This window comes from Drosophila busckii, chromosome 3R (genome assembly GCF_011750605.1).
Source record: "Drosophila busckii strain San Diego stock center, stock number 13000-0081.31 chromosome 3R, ASM1175060v1, whole genome shotgun sequence".
Taxonomy (NCBI): domain Eukaryota; kingdom Metazoa; phylum Arthropoda; class Insecta; order Diptera; family Drosophilidae; genus Drosophila; species Drosophila busckii.
Genome location: NC_046607.1, coordinates 3,869,025 through 3,884,883, shown reverse-complemented (window position 1 = coordinate 3,884,883; position 15,859 = coordinate 3,869,025). Strand labels below are relative to the sequence as shown.

The 15,859-nt window shown below is 43.1% G+C and overlaps 2 protein-coding genes and 1 non-coding gene across 4 annotated transcripts in view; all 3 read right to left on the bottom strand.

Moving 5' to 3' along the window:
* Positions 1–4,850: 4,850 nt before the first annotated feature.
* Trnal-caa lies at positions 4,851–4,975 on the bottom strand. Its single transcript has 2 exons — positions 4,938–4,975; positions 4,851–4,895 (listed from the first exon to the last, which is right to left on the bottom strand). It is a non-coding gene; the product is annotated as a tRNA-Leu (tRNA).
* A 1,381-nt stretch (positions 4,976–6,356) lies between these two features.
* Positions 6,357–8,931, bottom strand: LOC108602053 (probable low-specificity L-threonine aldolase 2). 2 transcript variants are annotated; one of them, XM_017990066.1, is made up of 6 exons: positions 8,891–8,931; positions 8,152–8,379; positions 7,495–7,569; positions 7,014–7,419; positions 6,824–6,960; positions 6,357–6,770 (listed from the first exon to the last, which is right to left on the bottom strand). In XM_017990066.1, exons 2-6 carry the CDS (start codon positions 8,363–8,365, stop codon positions 6,457–6,459), a joined length of 1,146 nt encoding a protein of 381 aa, XP_017845555.1. In that variant the 5' UTR covers positions 8,366–8,379; positions 8,891–8,931; the 3' UTR covers positions 6,357–6,456. The 2 variants fall into 2 exon arrangements, with proteins under 2 accessions (XP_017845555.1, XP_017845556.1); XM_017990067.2 differs by lacking the exon at positions 8,891–8,931 and having other exon boundaries at positions 8,152–8,484.
* A 269-nt stretch (positions 8,932–9,200) lies between these two features.
* The window catches only part of LOC108603332 (extracellular serine/threonine protein CG31145), a 49,563-nt gene continuing 42,904 nt past the window's right edge, over positions 9,201–15,859 (bottom strand). The window contains exons 9-15 of the mRNA XM_033294238.1: positions 15,745–15,820; positions 14,949–15,041; positions 13,847–14,090; positions 11,445–11,525; positions 10,974–11,086; positions 10,321–10,461; positions 9,201–10,220 (exon numbers count right to left, since the gene is read on the bottom strand). Of these exons, the coding sequence (XP_033150129.1) occupies positions 10,022–10,220; positions 10,321–10,461; positions 10,974–11,086; positions 11,445–11,525; positions 13,847–14,090; positions 14,949–15,041; positions 15,745–15,820 (947 nt within the window). The 3' untranslated portion in view covers positions 9,201–10,021. The remainder of the gene's footprint in view (positions 10,221–10,320; positions 10,462–10,973; positions 11,087–11,444; positions 11,526–13,846; positions 14,091–14,948; positions 15,042–15,744; positions 15,821–15,859) is intronic.

The window sequence follows — 15,859 nt, the reverse complement described above, 5'->3', positions numbered from 1 at the left end:
AGAGAGAGAGAGCTAGAGAGAGAGATAGAGCGAGAGCGAACTGTCATTGTGCCTTAAATCAGCTGGCAAATGGTTGTGTCTCTGCTCGGGACTTTTGGCCGCTTTGCTGTTTTTCCATTTTAGCCAGTCGCGAGTCGAGCACTGGCGCTGGCTTACTCCCGGATATTTACTGATTCGCACTCATGCCCAGTGGCCTGATTGATGTCCAGTGCACGCCAAGTGCTAATGGTTTCAATCAAGCAGCTGAATTTCACATAGACCGAGCGACCATTTTGTGATTCAACTTTGCGCACAGTGGACTCCCAGCAATTAGCGCAGCCGATTACGTCGCCATGCGGTCGCCCTGCTGGTTGCCAAGGCGCCCCATTGTGTCCACCATGCTCATTAAATTGTTACAAGTATGCAGCAATTAGCCACATGAGCAGAGTCAAGCGCGAGCTTGCATAACCGCCAACTACTTATGACAAGTCAAAAATCCACGTTAGAGTTAGAGAATGACTTGACTGAGTTTTGTTTATAACTTCAGCACATTGCCAGATTTCTAATTAGCAACTGTCTTGGACTCGCAGTCGCAATCGCTGCTATTAATTTACGTTCTGAGCGAGATTGTTTGGTAAAGTTTTGCCATTTGGCTTGCCGCTTGAGCGTCAAATTCTTAACATGCCGCAACGCCGCACAGTTCATTAGCATACAAAGTTCAGTCCGCAGACAATCGATGGCAAGCATAATCGCTGTTATTGGCAGCTCAACAATAGCACAGTCATCGTCCTTATCTGCAAGTCCTTATCTAAAATACATAAATTGTTGCCTCAAGTTTCGTCGGCAAACTTTTCCCGCCCACTCGGTGGGGTGAGTGCACGTGAGTGTGGTGGGGGGTGAGGGGTACAGGCGCGCTAATTAAGACACGCAAAAAGCAGCAATAAGACAAATGTTTCCATAGCACGTAAGCTGCACGTCAATCTTTAGTTTTGCTTTTGAGTACTGGCAACGCCTTTAGGCCAACAAGCAGGCCGCATTTAAGCCCCGTTTGCGATGTTTGCTGCTGCTGGTGGGCGCAAAGTTTTCGAGCACCGCAATTCGCCGCTTCATAAAAAAATGTCAATGAAGTGATTTATAAAAACGCCAAAAATGGCACAGAAAAAAGTCAAGACTGAGAGAGAGAGAATAATATGCTAATGGACTTTGGTTAATCAGGGGTGCGCGCGTGGGCTCAGTGGGCTGGCCGAGCTTATTAGCTAGCCTGTTATTTGGCTCAGCAAACTGGCTGGCCAGCAATTTGTATTCAACGTTCTAATAATGTCTTTATTTTGCTTTGCTGCCTTACCAATTTTATTTTTATTTTTATTTCCTCGGTTTTTTTTTTGCTGCTCTTTTTTTTGTGGCGTGCACAGAGTCGCACATCAAATTTTAATGCCATATTTTATGCCAGCAAAATGTACATAAATTTATTTACTGCACAGTCGAGCAAGTGTGCCGAGCTCTGAGGTTAATCAAATCTAGAAAGAAACAGGGCATAAGTGCTGGACAGAGAGAGAGAGAGCGAGAGAGTGAGAGAGCCACAACAACAGCAATCTATGAATTAGCAAGCAGACATGCAAAGTTTCTTTTTCGGGCGCTTCCAGAAATTGTGCAGGAGCTAAAGCCAAAAGTGCCGCAGGTTGCCTCAAAAGCTAAAAACTAAATAACAGTCACACATAAACACAAATGTGGCAACAATTTTGTATTTAAATACGCCTACAGTGCAGACCGAAAAGCAATAAATGTCGAATAATTATAACTTATATAAAAGCTAGCAGGCAACTCCAAATTAAATGCAATAAAATAACAAATAATGCTATGAAAACAACTTTAAGCTATTTGCTGTGCAACACTTTGCGAGTTTTTACTGTAGCTTGTGGGCTTAGATCATTGCAATTTCTGGCAGAAAGCCAAAAGTTGCTGCGCAGCACAAACCGAGCTCCACTGCATGGAGCTGAGTGGGTCACAACAACAAAAGCCACAAAAACAACAAAAACAATTTGAAATATTTGCAGCACCCCCCGCTTGCACCGGAAGTCGTTGCTAGGAAGGCGCATGTATAATTAGAGCTATGAAGCATGTCCGGTGAAGTTTGGCATTTAAATACAGCAACAACAATGCAACAACTTTAGCATAAACACACACACATACACAGACAAACATTTACATAGCACTTGCATTCTAAGTTTAAGTTTGAATTTTTGGGCAAAAATAAAAGTTGCGCTTGAGTGCGAATATTATTGCAATTGCTGCTCCCAAAGCTATCACAGCAATTTATTTAGCCAAATGAAATTTATGCTGCGGTTGTAGCTAATACCTGAGACTTAAATATAAAGCAAATGGGCTCAAACTAACTCTTTAAATGCTTTGCGGGATTAACGCACGCTTCAGTTCGCATGGCATTGCCTATTTCCAAGAAATGCATTTGGCCAGCACGCAAACTTCTTGCCAAAGTCACAAATGAAGGCAATGAAGTCTGCGGCCATTTTGGGCGCGACGCGGCAAATGGCGTCAATGTTGTACACATTACGGTTAACGCCGCTTAAATGCAACGCCCCACATACAACTAAGTTGGGCTTTAAAGCGCAACTTTATCGCTCAGGCATGCAATGGCAATGGGAAAGGCTGCCAGCTGCGCGAAAATTGCGAAACGCGAAGTGCGAAGCACGAGTTGCAATAAATTCGACTGGTCGCAGTTGCAGGCGCCGTGTAATAATGTTAAATGTCAGGTGCAATGCAGTTGAAGTTGCTGCTGCCGCTGCCGCTGTTGCTGTTGCTGCTGTTGCAATTGAAGTCGTAGCAGGCAGGCAGCTAATTAAGTTGCCTTGCAGACTGCGCTTGCAACGAGGCCCCATAAAATATGCGAGCAGTAGGCGGGCGTCCTCAGCTGGCGCTGGCGCTGGGGCTGAGCATTAGGCTGAGCCAGAGCCACTTGGCTTGGCTTTGTAGCTGAAGTTGGAATCGACATTTATTGCAAACAGCTGCGTGGTGTGCGGCACGTGTATTTTATAGTCGATTCAAGTCAAGAAGTTTTCATTTGTTTTGCGCATTTAATTTACACAAAACACGCAAACACAGCCGACAGTAAACAGTCGGGCAAACCAATCGACTGATGAACGTGAAGGCGTCCCCACTCCCCACCCCCACTCAAAGCGGAAACGCAGTCAAGTAGATTAATGTCTTACTCAGGATGTCAGATGCAGGCCCCAAAACCTAAGCTTAAGCAGCAGCAGCAAGTGTAGTTTACACACACACAGACACACACACACAACAAGAGCATGAGCTTGAGTGCAATGTAGTTAGTAAGCTGAGGCCGAAACAGCAGCAGAAGCCAAGCCAAGCGGGTGGGCTAACCATGAGATATACTCATGCCAGGCAACGCCCTCAGTACATTAGTTCAAGTATGTTTGCATTTCCGGCAGCAACACTGCCAGCACTTACAATTAGGCTTTAAGTTATTGTCTGTCTAGTTGCAACAACGAGCAACTAAATGCCATTTAGCCAGCACATGTGAGTTGATTATAATGTTAAACCAAATATTAAATTACTCAGCTCATGTTGTACTATGTGCTTAGAGCTTTAATCAGTTACTTGCCATATTGCAAATTAACATAAACAAACTCTTAAGCTTAAAATGTATAGCAAATAGTTCAGCATGTCTAGACATTAGCTCATAATCAAATTGTTGCTACATGGAAATTGACAGTAACCACGTAAGCAACGCCCACACACACACACACACACACACACACACACACACACACACAGACACATCAACGCATCAACATTTACTTTTATGTAATTTTGAAAATGAGTTCGCATGACTTATCTACTCCTTGGCATACAAAGAGCTCGACTGGCTCTGGCACTGGCTCTGACTCTGTTGCCTTTGGCTCTGACTCATTTATTTCCTTTCTCGTTGATTAAATACGGAAATTGTTTGGCTTTATTTACGCGCATGCAATTAATTAAATTACGAAGGACCAGAAACCCATCAAATAAACAAATTTTACTACATAAAAGCCGTTCAAAGCAAATGGGAACACACATAAAACTGACTGAGTCTACCTACTACCAATTTGATTTCGCCTCTACGATATTGAATTATCATTTGACGCGCCGCCAGCCACTTTATGCAAATTTCAATTTATGCAGCGCCAAACTTCTTATATTTTTACTTAGTTTGCAACAGCGAGTGGCTGCTGCTGCTGCTGCTGCTGCTGCTTGGGCAAAGAGTTTACGACTTTATTTCATGACATTTTGTCATTTAAGTGTAACACGCCAATGTTGTCATAATGACGAAATAGCGTTTTTCAACTGATTCCAAGCAGTCTTTTTGCTGGTTTTTTTGGGCGGTCCATATATCATGTATTCCATATATATAATAAAGGTATATAAAACACATTAGGGTTGGCAGCTCGAGCGGCACGCGCCATTAAATGGCGTGGCCAACAAAGTTAGTGCCACACACAGACAGAGAACAGAACAACGAAGCGAGCGAGCCTATTGAGCTGATAACGACCATTAAAATAGAATATTTGCATTGGAAATGCTTTGAAAATAGCAGCAGCTCAATAAATTAAATTAGTTTTGTGCTGCATGCATACAAAGCAATCATGGGCATTTCTATTTTTTTAACAGCTAATTAATTTGATTAAATAGGTGAAGCTTAAATGCGTGCACCGCAATTTAAATGCGTTTTGGTTATTTATTTATTTGCATCAATTAGCCATTAGCCATTACTATGCAATTATCGCTTTATTTACGCATCAAAATCATTTGAATAAAATAATAATTTAGAACATGAAATGCACAAACAACAAAAAATTATTTGTCAGAAGTGGGATTCGAACCCACGCCCTCAGAGAGGACCAGAACGCTCATCACACAACCCTTCTGAGAAGGGCAAGAATTTGTATCTTGAGTCTGGCGCCTTAGACCGCTCGGCCATCCTGACATGTACTTGGGGCTCGGCCAAAACGCCGATATCAACATCAAGCATTAAGTGTAATTATTTTTAGAATGATATTTAACACCCACACGCTAATGTAAACCACTGAGGGCAAACAACAAACACGCGTTTTCACGCCCGCTTACGCGCTCTCGCGTGTCTCTCGGCTATTTTTAGAAGCACTGCATATGTTCTCATTCTCCCTCACTCTCTCGCTCTCGCTCTCGCTCTCACTCCACTTCTCTTTTGCGATTGCTATAAAAAGCTCGCATGTGTGCTTTTATTAGTTGAACTTTAATTGCTGCATACTTTGCAGCTGAATTTAAAGCATAAATTTAGGCAATAATTGATAAAGACGAATGAGTGGGTGGCACGCTCAGGTATTTTTTAAGTAATGCAGAAAATTCTCGGAAAGCCAGCATTGATATATTTTGATTATTAAGAAAAATGTTGAATACCAAGAAATTTATGCTCACATTTAGCCAGCCAGCCCCCCACTTGTCTGCGTACGTATTAGTTGAATGGTCCCCAAAGTGCACACACTTTATGTCTTCATATTTCAGGCTTTTATTCTTTGAGCATTGCTTATGTTTGTAGCTTTAACAAAATCAAATGCAGTCGAAAATATTTTACAGACTACATTTCTTCTGTAATTTCACTCTGGCACGCGATTGCTGCTGCTGCTTCTGCTGGTGGTTGCTGAGTAAGAGAAATAACGCAAGATACTTGGAGATTGCCGACACGACCTTCATACCAAACATACATACATTCGATTCAATTCAATTTCAATTTATCAAATGCCCCAGCAACTTCTCTAATTGAATTTCAGCTCAGCATAATTCACAAAATATAACATTTCAATGCAAGGGCAGAGCCATCTTTACACAAAAGCCATCTTTGCAGAGAAAACTGCTTGCCGCATTGATACAACAGACAGTCAATGTAGTCAGGCAAGTGCCTCAAATCTATTATAAGTTTGCTCGATTTGTTCCACTGTTGTCGATATACTAGGCTGCCTCTGCTCCAGTCGCTGCCTCAGTCTCTGCCGATGCCGCTTCGCAACGTAATCATATTGAGCACATTCTCCGCCACATCAACGCGATAAGTTCGCTTATAAATCACAAGCGTCCAGCAATCTAAGGCAGTGAATGCGCATTGTGACTGAAGCGGGGGCGACGGGCATGCTCTTAAATCGATGAGCATCGCAAAATTGACAATGATTTTTTAAAAATAATTTTATTGCTTCATTCAGTGGGGCATTCATGCAAACAGACGCAGACTGTGTAGTCCATCAGGATTCGGCTCCTGCCACTGCGACTGCGCCTGGCTGGATGCACTCAAGCGGAAATGTAAGCGCTGCTTGTGGCCACTCAAGAGAAACTAATAATAATAAAAATATTGCCAGTTGGCTATGCTTTTTAATTAAATCGCAAAAATAACAAAAAAAAAATATCTCATTAAGCTTGTTGTTGACTCAAGACTCTCGCTCAGGGCCAGACAGCATCGTACTGCTTGATGACATACACCAGCTTCTTGATGGCCAGCTCCACCTGCTCATCGTCCACCTGATGATAGAGCACCAGACGCATAAACTCCCAGTCGCGTGCACTAGCCTTGAGCACAATGCCAGCGCCTTGCTTATCCGTAATCCCAGCGCTGAGTTCTTCGGGCTGCACAAGCTTAAGACGATCGGCAAACTGATCCGCTGTCAGCTTGGGCTGCGTCAGCTGCAGCAACAAAATATTGCTCTGCACAGTGGGCAGATCAACTGTTACATTGGGACTACGCAGCTGATGCACAGCTAAATGGAAAAACTTTATAAAATGTGTACGAAATTTGGCAGCTTAAACGCACCTGCGGCTATGCGCTTAGTGCGCTCGTGATCTTTAGCTAGCAATGGCACTATGCGATCCAGGCTAACGATGCCAGCGGCTGCCAGTATGCCCACCTGCCGCATGCCACCGCCCAAGGCCTTCCGCAGGCGATGCGCTCTGCAAACCAAACATAAGACAAGTTGCTGCACTTTAAATTGAATTCCACTTACTCTTCAATGAACGCCTTGGAGCCCACGAGCATGGAGCCCACCGGTGCGCCCAGGCCTTTGCTTAGGCAGACGGACAACGAGTCAAAGTCACGCGCAATGCGCGCCACGCTCACGCCGCAAGCTGTGGCTGCATTGAAAATTCTGGCACCATCCATATGCAAAGCAATGCGAGCAATGCCCACGCCCGGCTCGCGCACCAGCGCCGCCAGCTCGTCCAAATAGGCCAGCGGTATCACCTTGCCGCCGCAGATGTTGTGCGTGTTCTCGACCACAACCATTGAGGTAATTGGTTCATGGCAGTCCTTGTAATTGCGTATCTTATGGCGCAGTTCCTGCAAGCTGAAGGTGCCATCCGGCTGATTCTTGAGCGTGGCTAATTGCACGCCCGCCAACTGCGCGGCGCCGCCTGCGAAAAGTCAAAGCAGAGAGTGAGAGATGCTTATGATTGCCACTTAGCGCCAAGTGTGGACTGCTCTCGTACCTTGCTCGTACAGAAAGATGTGCGATAAGTCACCCACAATAGCCTCCGAGCCGCGGCGCGGGCAGTGCGCCATAACTGTAAGCACCGAATTTCAATTTCAATTTCAGTTTCAGTTTCAGTTTATAAAGTACACAACTAAATGCTTAGTGGGTCAGCCAGCGCCAGCAATGACACATCAACTCTGAGTGCTATGGCGATAAAATTCAAAGTCCATTAGAAATATTAATTTGAAAGCGCATATAAATTCCCTGCTTGGCCAACTCTCGACTCAAGGTAACTTCAACGGCGTCCCTGGCCATTGCTGTTGCTGGCGAACACACGTTTAATATTTAAGTTCATAAAAATTAATGTTATGTTTATGTGTGCCCTTAACCTTTACGATTATGAGCCTGATGCATGATATGATTTTTTTCTTTCTTTCTTGCGCTGCTAAAAAAACGCTGCTGTTTAGTTAGTGTACACACTGTCCATAAGTCGCTCATGCCAAGCAAAAGCAAACAGCACAAGTGTAAGCTGAGTCGTCGGTCGGCCAATTTTGCTGAGTTGACTTTAAAGAAATCGTGTGGGCGCTGAGCTTTAATAAGGGCTCCGGCTCCGACTCCAGCTCCGATTGCCTGGTAGTTGCCGTGTTATTTATGCGCACGTTGCGCCACTTACTTGCCAGTAGATTTCCCATGGTGCCGCTAGGCACAAACAGCGCCGCCTCCTTGCCGAACATGGCCGCTGTTTTGGTCTGCAGCTCAATGACTGTGGGATCCTCGCCGTAGACATCGTCGCCCACTTCGGCGGCAGCCATGCGTGCGCGCATTTCGTCCGTGGGCTTGCTCACGGTGTCCGAGCGTAGGTCAACAACGGTGCAGGCAGCAGACATTCTAGGTTATTACACTGCAAATACGGCAAGTGGCAAATGTATTCACGTCTTAATTTGGCAAAGCGTACAGCGAATTGAGTTAGTTCAATTTGCATAAATTGCTAGGTCGCGCTGCTGCTGCTGTTGCTTGTATAAAATTTCAAATGAGAACGATACATTAGCATTAGTTTGCCTAATGTGTGTGTGTGTGTGTGTATCTTGTGGGCTGCTGCTGTTATTGATTACACTGATAGCTAAAAGTAAATAGACAGCGCTTATCAAACTTGAGTTAGCGCACCAAATTTTTAGCTATAAATAGAGCTGTAGCCTATGACTTGGCTGCTAATCTCAATCACAAATAAAAGCAATTTACTGCCAAAAATTGATAACAAACAATTATAATTCAATTAGAATTAGCAATGCAACACGTGTTTCGATTCAATTTCATCTCTAGCATTCAGCAACATTCCAATCATAGCAACCATTTTGTGCTTAACACATCAACTCAATTGATAATTGAATAAGCAATACACATGCACAACATACCGAAGCGAGAGCGCAAAAAAAAATTCACAACTTGCTTTGCTTTATGCTCAGCCAGAACTGAAACTGAAAGTCTGCCGGCAAAGCGTAGCAGCTGTGAGTTTGTTATCGCCTCCAGCTGTAATAATTGCTTAAAGAGCGCATACTGAAAAAAGAGAGCAAAGAGTAGAAAGAGAGAGAGAGAGAGAGCGCAGCGATCAGCGCGCTGCACAGTGGAGCAAACAGTTTTTTTCGTTTGCTTTCATTTAATTTAAAAGTCTCTTGTTAATTTCTTTGGTATTTTTTATTCAATATTTCAGAAACTTTTGCTAATTCTTTTTGTTGTTATTTTCGCTACTAAAGGCATTTACCTTTTTTTTCATATTCATCTTGGCCAACAAACAAACTTTGGTACTTAATCTAATGTCTGTCTTAATTTTTTCTTTAACTACATTAGGTACAATCATAAACGTTAGAATAACACAAAACTAACTTAACTACATTTCAAATTCAATAAACATAACAGGAGAGCTCAACAAATCTTCGAAGTACATTGATTTCATTTAGCTGGAACTAATTCGGCTAATTAATAAACACAACATGTTGATAAAGCTACGGCTGATATCGATCGATCGTCTATAGGCTCAGGTTCTTAACAACTAATTTTTGAAGCTGTTGTGGTTGTTGTTGCATTAATTATAAATATACACATAAGTTTGTTGTCATTAAGGTTTATGAAAATTTATAAATAAATATTTAGCAATTAGTTTTATAGGTTCTCTTATAGTCTTTTTAAGATGTTTCACTCTAGCGCAACATTTGTTGTTAGTTTGGCACCCACTCTAGTGTGTTAGTAATTTGTTTATAGCTGCTCAAATGTTTGTTGGTACAAAATTTCGACTGCAAACCAATTGTGAATGAGGCGGCGTCCAACGTTTCAAGTCCTCGCTGCATTGTTTTGTTTTGTTTAGTTTAGTTTGGTTGCTACTTTCGCTTCTTGGGCTTGCGCTTCTTCTTTGTAATTTTGTTTCGAGCTGGGCATGGGCATCTTTTAAAAAGCTGCCTGCCTAGTTGTCAAAGCTTAAGGCTAAATAGTACACAAGACACGCAAATTATAGCTAAGTTTAGACTCTAATGCTGCTCGCGGGCCTAGCGCTATGACGATTGATCCGCCTCAGAGGCGTCAGTCTCGCCGGGCGGATTGCGTTTAATGCAATCGCGTATGCTTTGCAGTATGATGCCAATCCGTCGGTCCAGCGCCTCTAGATGTGGGGACCAGAGCACTGGACTAATAGGATCATGGCTAAGTGATTCCCGCAGCTGCTGTGACAAAGCTTTCGGTCCATTATGGAAACTAATACAAAGAGAATGAAAAAGAAACGATAGCAACAGTTGTTAGGCATGCACTTTGTAATTGCTAAAGGCATTGGCAATGCTTTTATTCAAAAACTCACTCGAGCAGCTTGCTGAGCGTTGTCTTGCGTATGAGGCAGCATTGGAGCACGGGTGCGAGTATGGAGAGCTCATCATGAAAGGGACGTCCAAAGCCACGTCCGTGGTCCAAGTGCAGCGGAAATGTTTCATTGCCGTATACTCTGCAAACAGTGAAAGCAAAATGTTTAGTCAAATTACGCATACGCCCCGCATAACACAGGCACGAGCATAAGCCCGTAAATGTGATTAGAGACAGCAGCAGCAGCAGCACGACTGTCATAAGCCTTGTGCAGGCAAACAATTGAGCCGGCAAAGGCACCTGCTCATGCACTTAAGCTGCATGTGTGTGTGTGCGTGTGTGTGTCTGTGTGTGAAATGTAGCCGCTTTTTGTTGGCCGTTTGCAGCCAGCATGGAAATATCTTTCCAAAACATTGGCTGCTGCTGCCACTTGGCATGCACTGGTGCATTTACTTGCATGCCAAATACAGCAGCAGCCACAGCCACAGCAGCAGCAGCAGCAGCAGCAGCATATGCGACGTATACGTAACGTGCACTCAGCTGCTACTGCTGCTGCTGCCGGCAAGAAGCCAACAATGGCATTTGTGCGGAACTAAGCCAATCGCATTAGTTGCGCTGCCAAGGCGCTAGACACACTTTGCCTCCTATACTCACTTGAATGTCTCATAATGATGACGATCCATGTTGCCAGTTAGAAAATCGAATACGGCCATATCCATAAGGTCCAGCAGTCGTCTGCCCTCATCATAGGGTGGAATATCACGCACCTGCAGCACAGCACACAAATCAAATGCAAAATTATAGTGTGAAAAACACAAAGTGAGAGAGTGAGAGAGCGAGAGCGAGAGCGAGACTGCGTCTTAATTAAGTCAAACCCAATTGCCTGGGCACAATAAGCAGCAACACAAAAGCATTTCAAGTAACAACAACAGATAAAAACATTTGCATTCTGCTCAAGCTTAAATGCAAATTAAGTGTAAGCAACCGCAGCAGGAAACGCTGTAGACAAAGCGTAGCGAAATGAAAAAATAAAAAATATACGCTACGCCAAAAATGGGGAAATAAGCAGCCACAGCTCTTCTCCTCTCTCTCCATCTCTCTTGCTTAAAGCACTCGCTTACTTACCAGTGCGCAATAATTGGCATCTGTCTCCCATTGAGCCTTCTTGCGTTTGTGATAGGAACGTCGCCAAGGATGCCGCCACAGCTGCGAACATGCAAATGCAAAAAGAGGCAAAAGAATGAAAGAATTGTTAAAATCAATAATAATTTGCTGCAGCAGCGGCAGCGGCAGCAACTCGAACGCTGCCAGTCATAGATAAGGCGGCTATAACAGTTTTATTTCTTAGCTGCTTTTGGTACGACAATATTATTGCTTTTTATGCTGATCGCTCGCTCGGCTTGGAACAAAATTAATTTCGCTTTAATAAAATTATTTGCCGAACGCTGAGCGCAGAACGCAATAAAAGTTGCTTACCTTTCTCGGCTATATGCAATTGGCGCGGAGGGTGGGGGAGACAACAACAACAAAAACAACAAGGACAGCGAAACCAAAAAAATATGCAGAAAAATTCAAAAAAAAAACGTTGAGAGAGCACAAACAAAATCATATTAATAAAAGCGCCGCGCGTTGCCTGTTGAATGGGCGTGGCAAGACTGTGTAATGACCGGAAGCGTGCACGGGCCACAAAATGCAGCAGGAGGCGCTAAGCAAATAAAAACCCAAGCGGCAAATAAAAAAAAAGCAAAGCAAAAGCAAAAATTTCCGGAGCAGCAAAAAGCAAACACAAACGCCAAAGCCAAAGCTTAAATGTAAGGCAAGTTAACGGCAACATGCTGGCCCCTTCTAGAGTTGGAGGCGCTGGGGGGCGGGGTGCTGGGCATTGTGATTGTTTGCATAAGCAGCCTCCGAGCTAACGCTGCATGGCCGAAAGCTGCATAAATCAAGCAAAATTAAATTCCAACAAAAAAGTGCAGAGAAGCGCTGATAAAAAACGTAATCAGAATGTGGCAAATATGAGGTAAGCAGTTTTTTATTATTATTTTAATTTGCTTTTAGAGTGGCAAGCGCTTTTATGAAATAGTTTGCGGGTCGAGCCTTTTGATGTTGAGTTAGGCGCAAATGCAATGAATTAAACCAATTGAAATGTTTTTGGGCGAAACAATTAATGAGGGTGAGAAAATGAAAACGATCAGCCCCTTTAGTATTCAATTACTCAACTCATTTGGCATAACTACAATTCCCCCTGCAGCAATTAACAAACATGCAAATCCAATTGCAACTTAATTAAAATTCCGCACAAATAAGTATACGCCATGTTTGGTCTTCTACCCTTTTGGCTTTTGCTTTACAGGGCTAAACTGCTGCTAGAGCAAAATGATCTCCTGTGCATAATTTACAGTTTTGCCTTGTGCCAAATCTCAAGCATACACTTAACCATTTTCTACTGCTAAACTGTGGGCACAAGACTAAAATAAGTTAAGCAAAAAAATAGAATAGCGCAAAAGAGATAGAAATGTGTATAAAGAGAATTATTCCTTTGAGGCACAGGGCAAAGCCAAAAAACAGACTAAAAAAATAGCATAAATAAATAAGAAAACTGTTACGGCTGCGGCTGATCTGAGCGAGAGAGAGAGAGAGAGAGAGAGCGGCACGGTCAAAGAGGCATAAACCCTTTTCATGTTGTGCTTTAGCTAGTTTGAGTTTGAGGCCGCATTGGGGTTGCTGCTTTAAATTTTCATTTATTTGCATTTAAAATCCGTAGACTTGCTGCTGCTGCTGCTGCTGCTGATGAAGTAAACGCTACACAAATTTAGCAGCTTTTATTTCATTTTATTCTTAACGAGCCGAGGCGAGCTGAAGCTGTAGCTGAAGCTGAAGAACTGTTGCAATATTTTTATTTTTAATTCAAGTGGGAAGGAGGCAAGAGCGGCCAAGTGGCAGCGCAAACAAAGGATACAAAATAAAAAATTATGCAAATTAAAAAGGGAGTTCATGTTGCTGCCGCTGCGCGTTGTTTTTATTTTGCGATGTGCGATGCGATGAAGTGGCAAGCAAAGTAACTACTTAAAATTCTCTCTCAATTGCCAGAGCTAGCCAGATGAACTACCGCAGCTAGTAGAGCTTAAAGGGCTTAACCTGTTGCCCAGTAAGACAGACAGACACACACGTAACTATATTACATGCTAAGTAAATAATGTGATTTGTTACTTAGTTTGACTATGCGCACGAAATTAGTAATGAAAGCGCCAGCGGACACAGAATATAAATTGTAATCTGATGCTATTCCAAGCCAAGCCAAGCCGAGCAGAGCTGAGCTGAGCTGAGCGTTGAGTGTTGTGCGTTGTGCGTTGTTGTGCATTAATCAAAAACCACTTAGCTGTACGCTGGGCACACGCGCAACGCCCACCACACATGCTGACCGACCACCACCATGAGAGCCCCACATCCCACATCAGTGTAAATTGCGTGTATGAGCGTGTGTCTGATGCTGTGTGTGTGTGTGTGTGGGTGTGTGGTTGACCTACCTTGCGATTGGAGGACTCAAAGCTGGGCAAGAATGCGGCAAAGGAGCCCTCGAGCATGTCCGGATTGCCACAAATGGCATGCGAGGTGTCACAGTAGTACGAACACTTGCCATGGAAGCATAAATTCAACGATGGCGAAACAAAGAATGTCTTCAATAAATTGTCCTCGGCTAGTTGATAAATTTCGGTCGTAATGTTCAGCGTACGCCCAGCCACAGGCATGGCGCGACGAAAGCCCAAAATTCTGCAAGTAAAAAAAACACGTTACGTTACGTATACGTTGAAAGCTGTGGTAGAAATAAGCGGTAAATAAAGCACGTTACGCACAAAAAAGAAAAACAAACAATTTGTGCGTGAGCATAGACGACTTGGCAATACGCTGGAAAAACTTTGGGCGCCACAAGTGTCCGCTGTCCAGTCCGGAGCGCAGACACATGTTTATTTTCGACACAGAGCAAAAGTTATGCGCTTGAAAATTATTTTGGCAACATGAAGAATGCGCATTGTCTGGGGCATGTAGCCTGAGGTTATCAGAGAAATGCCATAATTTTATTTTGCCTGCCCCAAATGCGGCTGCATGCCATAAATGTGGCATGGTCAACAAGTTTGCACTGCTTGCAAAACTTTTCAAATTGAGTTTTGATTTCTATGTGTGTGTAAGACGCTTAAAATTGTCATAAAACTTGTGCTAGTAGCTCAGAATTTGAAGACAAATTAGTGTCAAGTGCATGGCCAAGTTAATTAACCTTGAAATTGAAATATGAAAGTCTTAGAAACAAACCTGTAATTATTAAATAAATTGCCATTGACCTCAGCCGCTGCAATTTATTGCGCATTTCTAATACAAATTTAATGGCAGACATAAGCTGGCTGCTATGGCTGAAAAGAATTATCGCATGCGCATGCAAATTGAAATTTTTGGACATTGCATAATTTAAACGATATGCGTACGTAATGCGCATTTTATGTTGTTTTTGTTTGTATAATGTAAATTGTTTGGCATAAACAGTTGCAATGTAATTAAAAACTGCAGGCTAAATAAATTTGGTGCACAATTTAAAAGCTTTGGATGGCGATTTCAATTGTAATATCAACCACTCACCTGTCCAAATGGAAAGCTGCAATCTCGGCATTATGACGCTCATAGTCTGTAAAGTAGAAGTGATTGGGCAACGTTTGCTGGTCCCTGGGAAAGCTGCAAGACGACAACGAAAAGAAAAACAGAGGGTAGGGCAGGACATGAATGAGTGCTAAGAGGGCAATATAATGAATTGAATTTAAAGTGCGGGCGCCAGTTGAATGCATTTGCATGCGCTGCTGCTGCTGCTGCTGCTGATGTTGAGGTTGAGGTTACTTTGAGTGTAGCTACTATAGTTGCAGCCACAAAATGGGCGTGGCTTAATTACTTACACGGCAACGCCGCACGGTAATTCAAAAAACGTTTTATTTAAATTGCAAATGAAGAACATTAAAAGGACACTTTACACTTTGGCAACCAGTAGCAGCAGCAGCAGCAGCTTCAGTCGCATGTAGCGGGTGTGGCTAGTAAAAGAGAACTGGACTGCGCTTAAATCTCATTACGAAAAAAATGTGTATAAAATGTTTTAAATTCCGCGCTGCCTCAAGTGTCACTCGCTGTTGAGTGTGCATGGCATTGGGCAATGTAATTTAAGCGGCGAGCACATGAAATGTAGTGGAATGTCCATTAACTGGCCACAGAGAGAAGTCAGCCTCGGTAAATTTTATTTACTCAGCTACGAAAGTGCTGACGGCCACCCCGTCGTATAATCAATTACGTGTATTTTCGTTTGGCTCCGATCAGCTGCTGAGCACGAGCAAATGCATTTAACGTTGCGGGCTCGCATCAAAATCCTTATGTTACAAGTATTTTTACTTACCGCATCGGCTTCATCAGCGCCTTGCTATCCTGATATTCGATAATCAGTTTCAGCTGTGTGCCGCCCTCCTTTTGCACTGCGGAGACAAAAAAGGGAAGAGATAAAAAAATAAATT